General features: G+C 34.4%; 1 protein-coding gene across 1 annotated transcript; it reads right to left on the bottom strand.

The window, feature by feature from the left end:
* Positions 1 to 3873: 3873 nt before the first annotated feature.
* Positions 3874 to 10014, bottom strand: LOC18426170 (uncharacterized). The gene is made up of 3 exons (XM_006832828.4): positions 9459 to 10014; positions 8055 to 8891; positions 3874 to 4262 (listed from the first exon to the last, which is right to left on the bottom strand). The coding sequence occupies exons 1-3, from the start codon at positions 9619 to 9621 to the stop codon at positions 3922 to 3924; spliced, it is 1341 nt and encodes a 446-aa protein (XP_006832891.1). The 5' UTR covers positions 9622 to 10014; the 3' UTR covers positions 3874 to 3921.
* Positions 10015 to 15262: the final 5248 nt, after the last annotated feature.

Here is a 15262-nt window from a genome sequence, read left to right as displayed (position 1 = left end):
ATAACACATTAATTAAATAAATCTCAACTACTTGATGTCATTCATACAACATAATACTGTGCTTGAGAATATAAAATAAAAAAACAAACAATTAAAAGAAAAGATGCTGGATATTATATCAACCGGGCTTTTTATACTTCACACCGAATCACCATATCCAATGGCGCGGGATCAGCGGTCCAGCTTCAATCTCGAATCGGGAAACTAATTTCGGCCAAGCTAGATAACCACCTTTAAATCTTTATAAAACCCTAACTCCAAAATAATTAGGCTCAAACCTTAATTTTTTTTTCCAACCCTTAGATTAGATCAAGAGAGAGAGAGAGAGAGAAACTAAGAAAGTAAAGAGAGGGGCGTGGCCCTTAAGGAAGAGAGAGAGAGTTTATGGGAGAGAGAGGTGTGTTGAGATGGGGGAAGAGCACCCCTATTTATAGTGAAATTTAGGTCTAGAGTTTATTTAGGGTTTCCCATAATTTGTCTCTTTCTTGAGATTGAATATGGATCGTTGATCAAAATGACTTGTGGGGTGAGAGATTTGAGCCATCCATTCCATAGATGGGCCATTAATATTATGGAAGGTGCATGAACCATTATCTCCATTTTTTTAAACTATTTTCCCATCAATATATTTAAATAAATTAAATCCATTAAAGATATTGTGCATACTATAAATTGTATATTCCATTTCATATTTTCCATAAGAATATTTCAATAATATCAAGTCAAGATATTCCTTCAATAATCAAGATAAGATATGGTCAAAATTTCCTAGTCAATATTTGACCACATGCTACAAGATGTAGTTACCATATTTAACAAACTTGAAGACAAAGCAACAAGATAAGGTATCCAAGGGTGGGGCGTGCCACCCATGTATGGCATGTGGGCCCCACCTAATACCCACATGGTGGGCCCATGTGCACTATGGGCCTCCCATGTAATTTTTTTAATATTTTAAAATTTAAACAAAATAATTTTAAAATATTATAATTTTGTAAATTAATAACTACATTTTTATAAGTCCAAAAATAAGAAATAAAATATCAAGTGACTTAAAAAAATTCAAATAATAAAATTAAAATAATTTAATAATAAAATCAATACAATTAAATTAATATGATGAGAAGTGGATCCATATAGTTCAGGAATTCAATCAACGATCACGGGATACTCCACCTTTAATTGTAGACTACAGACCATACTTGCTTTATCGAACCGACCCAGTATTTTCCATGACCCACAGTTCAAGCAGGTGCTCATTAGCGGATCACCAAAGTCTGATCGATGAGCCAAGGAGTCTCAATCTCAGTCTATGAATTACATATCCTCCCCTAGAGACAAGTCAATGTCACCACGATCTGATGCGACTACAGCTCTATGGCGCATATGGGTATCTCGCGCACATGCATATGCTTCACCCAAAGGTATATATCTAGCTTTTCTGAACGATCTATCTATATGCGTGTCGTGTGATGAAACATGGATGAGGTTTTAGCCCCTGTCTCTGTAGGCCTACCATCACACACAAGGGTCACACAGTCTCTTGGCTCACTCATCTAAGCATAAGCTCTGACCTCATCAAGGGCTAACCCAAAAACCCTTCTCGGTTTATTTTTTTTGCCCAGGTACCATGGGTTTTTCAACCGACTGGCCTAGATCGCCAAGCACAGTTCGTTATCCGCAAATATCATTTGCTTAGTATGGTTTTCGAGGAACCACACTCCAACTGAGTTTATGTTCCACTTTAGTAAATATTTTTCATTACACACTCATAAGGCATTTAAAGGCCACATAAACCCAACATCTCTTACTTGCCCTTGAAGGCCTTACATTCTCTCTTCCTCACTTCTCTCATCTCCATCTCTCTCACATGTCTTACAAAAACATTTGGGACAACTCTCTTTGTCAGAGGGTCTGCAATCATCAAATCTGTAGATATGTAGCTGATCTCGATCTCTTTCAGTCTCGCCTCATTTCTCAGGTGATAGAAGTATGGCTTGATATGCTTGGAATTCTTGTGAAACCGAGGTTCCTTAGAGACGTGCTGTCATAGAAAATTCGCACCGCCTCACAACTTACATGATGGAAATTAAGTTGATTAATAAACTTCTTAATCCACACAGCCTGCTTGGTTGTCAGACCCACATACCCGGATTCCATGGTGGATAAAGCCACAATATCTTGTTTCTTTGAGTTCTAAGAAACCGCACTCCCTCCAAGCATAAACACATACCCAGATGTAGACTTCTGATCATCTGGATCCGCGAGATAGCTTGCATCTAAATATCCTTCTATTGCGATTTCAATTTCCACCTTATACGTGAGGGTATAGTTCATGGTCCCCTTTAAATATCTGAGAATTCTTTTTACTGCTTTCCAATACTTCGCTTCTGGGTTGCTTTGGAAACGCCTCACCAGACTCCTGACAAATGACAAATTAGGCCTTGTTCCCATCATGGTGTACATAAGGGACCCAACTGCGCTCCTGTATGGCACTCTCTCCATGGCTCTTATATTCATGTTTTAGGTAGGACACAATTTATTACTAAGCTTCGTATTTTTGTCAATTAGGGTTGACATGAGTTTACAAATACTCATATCAAACTTTTCCAGTATCCTCTTACAGTAGGTTGCCTGGGAAAGTTGGATATTCTTCTCTCTCTTGTTTCTTATTATTTTGATGCCAAACAGTTCTAAAGTGCCTATGACTCCTCAATCCATGAAAATCACAAGTTTGAGGTGCAACTGAAGGGCTTAAGGCACAACTTTGGCTATATCGAATTCAATGCAAAAAGAAGTTGAACTATTTTGCAGCCGTATACAAAAGACACTCATGGAGGAAGCAAGCTCCCTGTTGACATCTCCATAGATACAGAAAGACTACTCGTGCTTTATGATACTTTCAAGTTAAAAATAAAAATAAATAAAACAATAGAAATTTTATAGAATGGGATCTGTATGGGATCATCAATTCACATTTGCAGTTTAACAAACCAAATCACTCAGTTCTCTATCAGAATCCAGCGAGCGATTTTATGAATATCGGGTCAACTCCTTATTTTGTAAACAAATTGGCTTGGGTAACAAATGAATTTGATCTGAATCGGCAATTCCTTATTCGGTTTAACACACAGTATAGCAACATTTCATGCCTGTATTTAAGACCAACTATCCATATTCCATACCTCTTCATATTTTACACTACAGGCCAAAACCAACAATCTATACCCCTTTCATATTTTACAATCATGGCTATGTTTGAAAACAATAATCGATACACCTTTGTACTTTTTAGCTAGACTCGATTTGTTATACTTCTCTGTTCTACTTCTAGTGAGATCTATTTTTCCGACCTATTTTTAAACACTAGAGTTTCCTCTCTTTTTTTCCATTTTTTTTTTTTTTGACTTTTGTTTACCTATCATTGAATTCAAGTTCAAATTTCATAATGCCTTTATATGAAAAAGAAAGAAATTAATTGGTAAGGCAAGGGTCCAGTCAAAAAAGTGTGGACCCACCTCATTCTTCCAAATTTTAGAAAGGAAAGGTATATAATAAGACCATTCATTTTTCCTATAAGGAAGTCACAATCATTGATTGCTTGATATAAAATGAAGTGGTTATTGGTGTGTTATTGACTAGGGACAAGGTCCAAAATTAAATTTATTGTACTATATGACATACTTTAAGCAATTGAATTTTACACGTGATGGCCAAGGATGATTGTAACCTCCTTGTAGTAAAATTGAATGGTTTCATGGTACATAATCCCTTTTAAAAAATGATTTAAAGCATTTTAAGTGCTCCAAATCCATTTTCATTCAGCATGAATGCAATAATTTCGAATATTTTATTTTGTTAAAAATAAAAAACTATCTCAAAAGCATGATTTTAAATCCCACAAAGTAATCAATACAATGGTTAGAAGCAAATCCTCTTCCTACAATTAGGAGGAGGGCGCAATGGAGCATTCCATAACCCCAATTCCCACACAATCTCCTCAATCAACTCCCCAAATATTTTCCCTTCCAAAACAGCACCAACTCTCCCCTTCTCCCACCCCTCTTCCCAAACATCATTTTCCCAAGTTTCTAGGGATTGCAGCTTTAAATTGCTCGAATCGAGTTTTTTCACAGTCAATCGTAGAATCCCAGCCGTTGGATTATTTATGTGGCATGATATAGGGGGTGAAGATGCAAAACTCAATTTGTTAATGAGGAATTCCTTGGTGTGTACCCCTTGAAAATCCTTGTCATTAACATCTGCAATATATCATAAGGATGGTAAACTATAAGGCTATATACATGCAATATATCAATGTGGTTTCTATAAAGTTGCAACTTTAAACAATCCAATTAAGGAGCACCTCCAAATTTTATCATGACATGTAATTTTGGTGTAAAAAATTCTATGGATTATCTCAAAATCTATTTTCATATCTAATTATAAAATTTTAAACTCAAAAAATGGTTAAAATCAAGTAGATCTATAAACATGTGAAAATCTTAAAAATTGACGGTCTAGATAATGTGTTGCAAGGTGTACTGTTTCTGGGACAAAATCTTCTTCTTCTTTTTTTTTTTTTCATATTCATACATCTCGCTGTCGAGATGATCAATTAGAGTGTTTTTCAACATTAAAACAACCTTTTCCAATGGTTTTCTGAGGTGCATTTGTATTTCTACATTTTAAGGTTACAACCTTATATAAATTTTTTCCTTTAATATAAGAAGGTCATAATTGTTTATAGTGATCAGATGTAAAATCTAACAGCTTAAAAAAATTATTTTGAAATTTTGAGCCAAATCAAAGGTACACCCTTAGCTACTGAATTTTACATCTAACGGCTAAAGACAACTATGACCTTCTTGTACCAAAAATAAATTATCTTACATCAATTTTCTCATTATTTTATATGCAACTATGAGATCTATTGGTAAGTTTTAAGAAGTTTGGAGTAAATCAATGTAAGGGGCACTTGGAGGACATTTAATTAAAGGAAACTATGTATATTTTGAGAATACGAAAAGACAAGTAATTATTCAAGGAAAAAGTATATATGAGGCTCTAAACAATCAAATTAGAGCACACTTCAAAAATTTCACTAGAAGAGGTTGTTTTGATGCCCAAATATCTTCAAATTGATGATCTCGACATCAAGATGCATAGACATGAGAAAAAAATAGATTTCAAGTTTTGAAAAAAGTGCATATTATAATACATTTTAGATCGTCAATTTTCAAGATTTTCAAGTTTTCATATATAAGCTCAATCTACATTATTTTTTAAGCCTAAAATTTTATAATTAGAGATGAAAATAGATTTTAATGCCATCACAAAGATTTTCAATATTGAAACCATATTTCTCGACATTATTTGAAGGTGCACTTTATTTTGATTATTTAAAACCTTGGCTCTATACAAATCACACCCATTATTCATTTGACTTAACAGACTAAATGCTGGAAAAGTGTGACCCTAAAATTTGCTGACATTTTGTTTTGTACTTACAATGCAACATTGTATACGCCAAATGTGGAACACCTATGGAACATGTACCCAACCATGGTTATTCTCCATTTTTAGGAATTGACTTTAATAAATGTCCCTGTAGTGGACCATAGATCATTTATCAAGGTTTGACTGAAATAATTCATGATAAAAAGGTACACTCATTAAATGACAAACTATACCCCTGACCAATATTTGACCATCAATAGTAAACCCAATTGAGCAATAACATTCATTTAGCCCCCAAAAAGGTTAATCCCCATTAAATGCTTAAGGATATTAAACATATATATAATTTAAACACTTTAGGATATTCCCAACTCCCAACACTGACCAATTTTTGATCATCAATAGTAAACCCAATTGAGCAATAACATTCATTTAGCCCCCAAAAAGGGTGATCCCCATTAAATGCTTAAGGATATTCAACATTTAGGATATTCCCAACTCCCTATCAATGATGACGCATAAGTATTCCCTCCACCAACTGGTACTTTCGCAGGTACCATATTTAACAGTGATCTTTTGGAGTCCTACATATATGGGTATGGGAGGGTCTCATAGGATATGAGCCATATTTAATGGTGATCATTTAGGGTCCTACACACATGGGTGTAGAAGGGTCTCATAGGATCATTACTTTATATATAAAATTCAAACCCATGTGATAATTTTTTCTATAGGAAAAAATGAGCCCAACGGCCTAGATTGAATTTGGGCTGATCTGACGATCACGGATGTCCGGTAGTGTTTGAATTTTAATTTTTTCTCTACAAATCCAAATCACTTGAAATTTGGAGCGTGTGTATATAAAAAATAGGTGAATCTTTGAAAAATATCAAAAACATATTTTACATGAAATAAATTAACCAAAATACCCCGGAAAATTTTTAAGGGTATTTTGGTCAATTTTATTTCACGAATTATTTTTTTTATATTTTTATTAGGTGCTTTTTGATGTGAAAAACACACTTTAAAATTTCAAATGATTTGGATTTGTAGAAAAAAAAAAAATATTCAAACACTACTAGACATCTGTATTCGTCATATCGTCTTAGATTCAATTTGGGCCGTTGGGCTTATACTATATATATATATATATATATATATATATATATATAGAGAGAGAGAGAGAGAGAGAGAGAGAAGGCTCCAAACAATCAAATTAGAGCCTACCTTCAAATAGTGTCGAGATATATGGTTTTAATACTAAAAAGTTTTGTGATAGCTTTAAATTATATTTTCATCTTTAGTTATAAAATTTAAAACTAAAAAAATAGTTCAAATCGAGCAGATCTATGATAAATTGAAAATCCTGAAAATTGACTGTAAAAAAAAGCGTTACAAGATGTACTATGTCCACAACTTGAAATCCATCTTTTTTCATGCCCATGCATATTGATATCGAGATGATCAATTTGATTATATTTGGGTATCAAAACAACCTCTTCTAGTGAAAGTTTTGAGGTAGGCTCTAATTTCTATACAAACTTTTCTCATATATATATATATATATATATATATATATACACACACACACACACGTGTGTGTGTGCACTTATGGCAAAAATGAACAGCATTTTCGCCCATAGGCTCGGTGTTGACTGACTTTTCGTGGATTAAAGACCGTCTTGGACATAGCATGTCCGTGATGGGGATTTTTTTCATGCAAAAATTGTACGGGGACCGCCACAACTCCCTTGGGTTCGTGGCGGTTTATAGGCTAAATCAGACGGTGGCAAACATTGTAGCAATTCGCCTTCTCTTATAGGCGTTTTTAAGACTTTTCCTCTCTTTCTCTCTCTCTCTCTCTCTCTTTGTCCCTCTTTCTATATATATATATATATATATATATAAAAGTCCTACTTTTAATGTAATTTTATTTATAGGTATTTTATTATTTTTATTTTAATTAATTTTATAGGTATATGACAGTAAGAAACGTAGACATATCAAATTTGAGCTTAATACAAAACAAGATAAAAATAAATATATATAAATATAGGGTGCAGTTGGCATACGAGCGCCTCCGTAGGCATAGAGGTCAGATGCCCTTCAAATTTTATCATGATATATAATTTTGATGTAAAATGTTATTAGGATTATCTCAAAATCTATTTTTATATCTAATTATAAAATTTTAAATTTTAAAAATGGTTAAAATTAAGTAGATCTATAAACATATGAAAATCTTGAAAATATACAGTGTAGATAATATGTTGTAAAATACACTATTTTTTTTACTTAAATTTTTTTTATTTTTTATAGTCATACATCTCGATGTCGAGATAATCAATGTTTTTCAACATTAAAACTACATTTTCCTATAGATTTTTTAGGGGCATATGTAATTCTACATTACAAGGTAGCATCCTTATATAAACTTTTTCCTTAAATAAATACACTTTATGTTTCCGGACTTCCTTGTAGAATATTAAATATACCAGACTAAGTTTAAATGCTGAAAATAAAACAAGATTTGTTTTTAATTGAGATGGGCAGTTTTTAATCAAATTATCAGAAAATTAGCAACTGAAAGATACCTGGTTTTAGTCTCTCTTCTGCCGACGATGGCGAAAAATCGTCGCCGAAAAAACCGCCATCCAGAACTGAAACAGGACTCGGCTGCTCCGAGTTAAAGTCCACGCATCTCTTTTCCGGAAACTCACATCTGACCCTCGGATTAGCGGGTAAGTGATCGCGATTCTCCATACTTGCCCGAACCGCTTTTCCTCCCGCTTTTGACGGTGGAGATCTTCGGAACTCCTCAACGGACGGTTGACATGTTCTTAGCTCTCTAATGAGCGGCGATTTTATGATTTCCTCGTCTTCGAATCCAGTGTTCTTCAAATCCTCGGTTCGGGGTGCCGGTCTTTTGAAATCCTCCACTTTGATAGCCGATATTTTGAAATCCTCGGCGATTTGAACGGCCTCTATGATCTTCCTTAGAGCTCTAAGGTCTTCATCGCACTTCTCTAAAGCTCCCAGGATGATGCGCCTCTTCTTCTCTGCGCTTTCTGGCGAAATTTCCTGTGGTTTTTCGGGCAAATTTTCCGGCAAGTTCAGGCAACGAGGGGACGGCAATTCTTCTAATCCCATGAGTCTAGCTACTAAACCAGGTGGTCTCTGTAACTTTTCAGGGGACCCCATTTGCCTGAAGCCCGAGCTCACCGAGTTCGATCGCCAGTTGTTTCTTATATCTTGTGAAAGAGTCGGGCTTCGAGGGATATCACAGGAAAATCGCCGTAATTCGGTGGCCTGAAGTTTTTCCGGCGATTTCTGGGGCTTCGTTTCTTCGCAGGGAGATGTTTTTTGGGGACTCTCTGACTTGGGTTTTTGAGGTGTTGTCGAATTCTTTTTGGGTTTTTTACTTCTTGAATCTGAGAGAAAAGAGGAAGAAATGATCAGAGTTTAAGTTGGGTTTGACTGAAAAAATGGCTGGAATTTCGGGCAAAAATAAAGAACAAGCTTTTTAGGGTTGGATTTCTCAAAAAGAATTGATTTTATCGTACGTTAAATGGCCGGAAAATGGTGAAATTTCACTGTTGTAAATATCGGAAAAATGGCTGAGACGTCCCAAAAACGGTGAGTTTTACGTTGCATTGATCAGAAAAATGGCCGGAGAAAAACTCTCTGCAAAATGATATGTTTGAAAAGGTTGGATTGGCCGGAAAACGGCCGGATTTTTCAAAAGAGTAAGTTTTTATGTTCTATGGTCTGAAAAATGATCTAAATTTAGAAAAATAAAATAGTCAAGTTGATGCCATATTGAAAAGGAAAAGTGATCAAAATTTGCTTAAAAAAACAAAGAGTATTGTTTTTTTGTTGAAAATGTTTTAAAAAAAGAAGCTAAAAATGTAACAGGAAATTTGAGATAAAAATGGCCACTTTATTCACTTGGGTTTTCGCGGTGTGCAAAAATGGAAAAGTTGAGTGTATATTTTTACCTGGGGTGAGTCTTTTGCGGCCATGGCCATGCTTTTGGAGAAAGTGGAAGATGCCTGACATGCAACCGACATGCATTTTCCGGTCACTGGAACTCGGTTTTCCGGCGTAAGGAGAAGGCATTGCTTCTCTCTTTGAATTACAAGATAGAGTGACCGTCGCCATTTGTGGAACGAGAGAGGCGCTAGAGAGAGAAAGGGACTCTTGACAGAGAAGAGAGAGAATGTGCAACGAGTTAGAGAGAGAGTGCTAGACAGAGGAAGAGAGAGAATGTGTGAGAAGCAACGAGTTAGAGAGAGAATGTATGAGAAGCAACGAGTTAGAGAGAGAGAAGAAGAGAGAGAATGTGTTTAGAGAGAGAGGGAGATACAGAGAAGAGAGAGTTTAGAGAGAGGGAGAAACACAGAAGAGAGAGTTTAGAGAGAGGGAGAAACACAGAAGAGAGAGTTTAGAGAGAGAGAGAAACACAGAAGAGAGAGTTTAGAGAGAGAAGGAGCACGTGAAAAGGAAGGGAAAGGCTGATGAATGGCAGCAGCACTGATTTACAGGCATGCGATTGCCGACCTCTTTATATATCAAAAACTGCAAACGTTTGCCCCTTAATTGTAAGATAATTACATAACTACCCTCACTCTTTCCTTGACTAACAAGGTGCCAAAATAAACCATTTTGCCCTTCTTATTTAAATTTGTTATATCAATTTCCATTCTTTATTGAATTAAGAACATACCAAAATTTATCATAACACCCTTAAGGGAATGGTTTCTATACTTCTCCTACAACATAGAAGATCTATGCTTCCCCTACCATCTAGCCGTCCAATTTTGATCAAGAGAGCCACTCACCGTTTGATCTTAGATCCGACATCTCAAAATATTTTATTTTTATTATTTTATACAAATTTTATGAATATGAAATTTAGTACGTGCCATCTTGTCACTATTTAGTATTTTTCTCATTTATCAAGATGTACCTAAAATGTCAACTATTTTTACATATGTTTGTTTTGGGGCTCCTCAAAAATAGCATTATATATAATAAAGTTATTCATATTTAGTACAAATATTTATTTTTAATACAAGAAAGTCACGATAACTCCTAACCCTCGGATTGAACATCTGACAATTTCGGGTATGTTACAAAGTCCGATAAGAATTTTCTAAGTGTCTAAGCTGACATCCATCCTCGACTGCCATATTCAACATTTAATGGCTGAAGATGATTGTAATCACATTGTACTAAAGAAAAATGATTTTATTATATACTTTTTCTTTCAAAATTAAATAAAACAGTTACATGTTAAATACTTAATTTCTTGAGTGCTTTTTGACATTTTTTCCTCATTTTAGTGGAAATTAAAAAAATTCATTTAGGACATTGAAAATATCATTTTTGGGTTCCTATTCTTCATTTTAGTAGTGATCAGATAAAAGAAAATTAACTTACAGTGAGTTGGGCTTATACGGTATAGACTCAGTACAACACTTATTAGGAGGTAAAAGTTGATTCAAGTAGAAGGCTCAAAAATAACAAAGATAGGCCAAAAAACACATAATTGGAAGTAGTAAAAAAAAAAATATAGAAATTTATATCTTCATTGCGATAAAAACATGAAATAGAGTGAAATGACAAATCATGATTCGTAGCCAACCCCAAATAGTTAAAAAAAAGTTATGATGATGATTTTTGGGTTCCCTCTTAAAACCCAATGTCAAAATTGTAATATTTCTAGCACAATATGTTATTTCATTAAATTTACTCTAGTCTTATATTTAAATACGTGACATTGGTGTTTGGAATAAAGGCAAAAAATATAAATGCTATCTTTTTTAATTCTTTTATTCACGGTCCATTTTAACTTTTTAGTGGATATAACGTTGTTTGACATCCATCATAGAGATGGACGTTAAATATACAGGACCACACGGTAATAAGCGAGTCGGCTGACTCACCTAAACCGTACCTTTCATCAATCCTTTTTGATGGGCAGGACAATTTTGCAATAAAGGATGAAACCATGGGCACTTTCATGGGATCTTATGTGGCGAACGGTCTTGCAGCAGCGAGTCACGCTGGGTTGATGCTGTTTTTCTTGGGGTTTGGGTAATGAAGGCTGCAGTCTTGATTAAGAGGTTTGCGGTTCGAATCCCCACTCAAATAAACAAAAGTAGAGAGAGAAAATACAATGCGAAAAGGAGGAGAGAGAGAGAGAGAGAGTTGATAAAGGCTGCAATTCAAGCATCATATTCTCGTGCACACTGCCACAAAAGATAGGGAGACCATCCCTTGCTTTTAAGGGTACCCACCTTGTGGAGGGTTAAAAGTCTTAAAAAGGGTTAAAATGCCTGCCCAAGAAATGATCACCACGCAGGGGTGGCAATGGGTCGGGTCCGGGGCCGGACTTTAAAATATGTTATGCAAGTCGGACTTGGATCTGGACCCGATTAAGTCTAAAGTCCTTGGACCCGGATTTGGAGCTAGACTGAAATTGATTATGGGGGACTTAGACCAGACATGAAAATCATTTTTTATAGAGTGATTTACATATGGATCCTAAAATTTTAAGTAGAGATACAAGTGCTCTGTTTATAGGCGGAAATTGCAAAGAAGTTCGGTCAATCGGCATTTTTTATTTTTTTCTAAATTGTCTCTTAGTCAACTTGAATTTCATTTTTTTTTATTTTTATTTTTTAAATTTTTTCGTTAGTAAGGCAGTGCCCTAAACACTACCCTAATAACAAGAAAACTATTTTTTTTTTTCAAAATTTGGGTTGACCGAGAGACAATTTTGAAAAAAAAAAAAAGGGTTGGCTGACCTTTGAAATTTTAACATATATGTGGAGCATTTCATATTTTACCTAAAATTTTAAGGTCTGTATGTAAATTACTCTTTTATATATTAAACTATGTATATTCATATATATTTAACTCAAAAAATAAAGAGAGGGACTACCTGAACTTAGACCCGGACTTGAACCGCGTCTGGACTATTGGACCCGGCCCCGACCTGTCAGGTCCAACCCTTGGACCCATACCGGGTCTACCTGTCGGGTCTCAGGTCCACGGTTCCCGATCATAGTTAACAAGTCTCCGTTTAAAACACGTTTTTTTTCATAAAATCTCTGATTTTTTGAAATCCATTAAGATTTCCGAGTTTTTCAAAAAATCTTCAAAAAATCATGCTTTTTAATGGAACCAATATAAATTCATTTTTTTTTTTTTTCAAAAAGACTTTTCGAAAAAACTTGTTCCTTATAATTAGGAATTTTCTTAAGCATTTTGTTGCTCTTTTGTTATGCATAGAGAAATTTGATGAATTTCATATTTTATTTGTATTTTTTTATTTCATCGGAGTATACAACATAGCATTTTGGATGGGCTACTATTTCACATACTTGGGTCTTTTTGTTTCCGTTTAATTAACAACAATCCTATATTGGGGGTGTTTTTTGTTTTCTTTGAAAAATAATTTTATACTTTGATTCATAGTTATTGTTATTTGCCAATTAGTTCTTGTGTTTAGCATTATTCTTGTTGTTTCATTTTATGCTCCCAATAAATTTATGATATGTTTTATACTGTGACACGAGAGGAAGCATTGTTGTTGGGTTTATTGAAAGTATCAACAAAAATTGGCCAATTAGTACTCTAATGACACTAATAAAGTTATAAAATTGGTGGTTAATAGCTTTAATATATTGATACAATAACTGCAAATCATAATCTTATATTATCTTTACATATCCATTTTTTTCACTACATTTTTTTTAACCAAATCTGAAATATTCACTATTATACTATTTTTTGACGATCCTCATTTTTTACTTGATTTTTTCCACTGACTTTTTAAAATAAAACTGATTCGATATTTTATTATTCCCCGACTTACAAACTATGGTCCCAATTGCTACTCCTACTTTGACACCAAGCACATGCTTTCACCATGCTGCACCATTTAACGACCCCTCTCTCTCCATTCACTGTACTCTACCATGTAAGGTCTCTCTCATTCTCTCTCTGCATTCACCATACTCCATTTAAGTACACAGTACACACTCCATGCCACTATACTTCATTTAAGTGCTCTCTCTCTCTCCCATTCGCCACTCCACCATTTAGGGGTTCTCTCTTTCTCTCGTACATACTACCATTGTTGAGAATGGGGTTGCGTTTGTAGTGATAGCACTGCTTGTGCCTCAGCTAAAGTCTAAGTTTTTATTCTCACCTAATACATTAAAATACCAATAATGATTTCAAAAAACGAGTAGGCGCTTGTCATCCCCATTGAATTACTCAAAAAAAAACATGTCAGCAGTATCTACAAATTTGGGCCCGGATATGGCTATGTGTCGAGCTGAGTACAACATAAGTACAACTCGGTTTGATTAAAAACTTCCTAAAATTTATATGGAAAATTGTTTCATGCGGGCTGGACCACATTTCTACATATGCGATCTAGAAAGGGTAAACCATCCATCTTAAAGATGGATGCAAGAATTTGTTTCATCTAAAAATAGTAAAAACTAATGGTCCAAATGCTTTCTTACTAGAGTTATTATTTCTAATATTTAAAATTATTTATTTATTCATATTCATGATCTCTATGTTAGAGATTATGTATCCTTAAAAATTAAGCCTTAAATCTATCTCAAAAATAAATTTATTCAGAGGCCCGCATTTCTATATATGCGGGCTTGGCCACATAGAAACCGGATCTAATTTATATTAAACAATGGAATAAATATGTAAATAAAGGGATTGTATAGATCATTTACTTTTGGAAAAAGTTTATATAAAGATGCACTTTATAATATAGAACTACGGATGCACCTCAAAAATCCATCAGAAAAGGTAGTTTTAATGTTGAAAAACCCTTTGATTGATCATCTCCACATTGAGATGTATGACCATGAAAAATAAAAATATTTTAAGTCTAAGAAATAGTGCATTTTACAACATATTATCTACACCGTCCATTTTCAAGATTTCATATGTTTATAGATCTACTTGATTTTAACTACTTTTGAAATTTAAAATTTCATAACTAGTTATAAAAATAGATTTTGAGATAATCCTAAGAACATTTTACATCAAGGTGCACCTTACCTCTATAGCTACGGATGCATCCGTATGCCAACCCCACCTTTTACTCTTTAGGGAAAATATCTCAGTATACCCTCATTTGATATACTATTTCTCAATAGACCCACATATTTGAAAATTATGTGGGAGCATTAGTTTTTTTAGAAAACCTATCTTTTAAGCACCTTCAAACCTATTTGACTTTATTTTATACACACTTTTGTCCCAAACAATTTTTAAAATGATGCTAAATTATTTCACCTTAATCTCCTCAAGGCTGCTCTGGTTATGTCATTTCCTCCACTTAAAATAAGCTTTCGAATCAAACCAGTAATTTCATGAAGCTCTGACTCTGTCCTCAAAAACCAGACTGAACCCAAAGCAATACACAGAGCATCATTTAGCCTTTGTGTATCAACCAAAGTGATCAAACTCTCTGCAACTTCCCAGTTATGAGAGCTTACTGCAATTTGAAACATCCTTCCAAGTTCTATCCTTCATTTTTACTTGTCCTCAGGTCATTAGATCTCTTATTCTTAGCATGCGTTTCTGGATTTCCACCACAAACTCTCCTAAATTTATCTGATTGCCTTTCATTGATACCCATCTTAGAATTCTCTCTACAAACCCTCTAAATTTGTCAGGAGCATTTAGCCTTGCTACCCATCTCACTACTGAGAAATAGTATACCAAATTCGGGTATACTGAGATATTTTCCCTACTT

The sequence above is a fragment of the Amborella trichopoda genome, chromosome 1 (genome assembly GCF_054954075.1).
Source record: "Amborella trichopoda isolate Santa Cruz 75 chromosome 1, AtrichopodaSantaCruz75HAP2 v2.0, whole genome shotgun sequence".
Taxonomy (NCBI): Eukaryota; Viridiplantae; Streptophyta; class Magnoliopsida; order Amborellales; family Amborellaceae; genus Amborella; species Amborella trichopoda.
This window is presented reverse-complemented; position numbering and strand designations above follow the sequence as displayed.

Coding starts and splice junctions, on each gene's coding strand:
- LOC18426170 (XM_006832828.4), bottom strand. CDS start 9,621: ATGGCGACGGTCACTCTATCTTGTAATTCAAAGAGAGAAGCAATGCCT. Junction 8,892..9,458: donor CCGCAAAAGACTCACCCCAG/GTAAAAATATAC, acceptor CTTTTCTCTCAG/ATTCAAGAAGTAAAAAACCC. Junction 4,263..8,054: donor AGAAGAGAGACTAAAACCAG/GTATCTTTCAGT, acceptor GATATATTGCAG/ATGTTAATGACAAGGATTTT.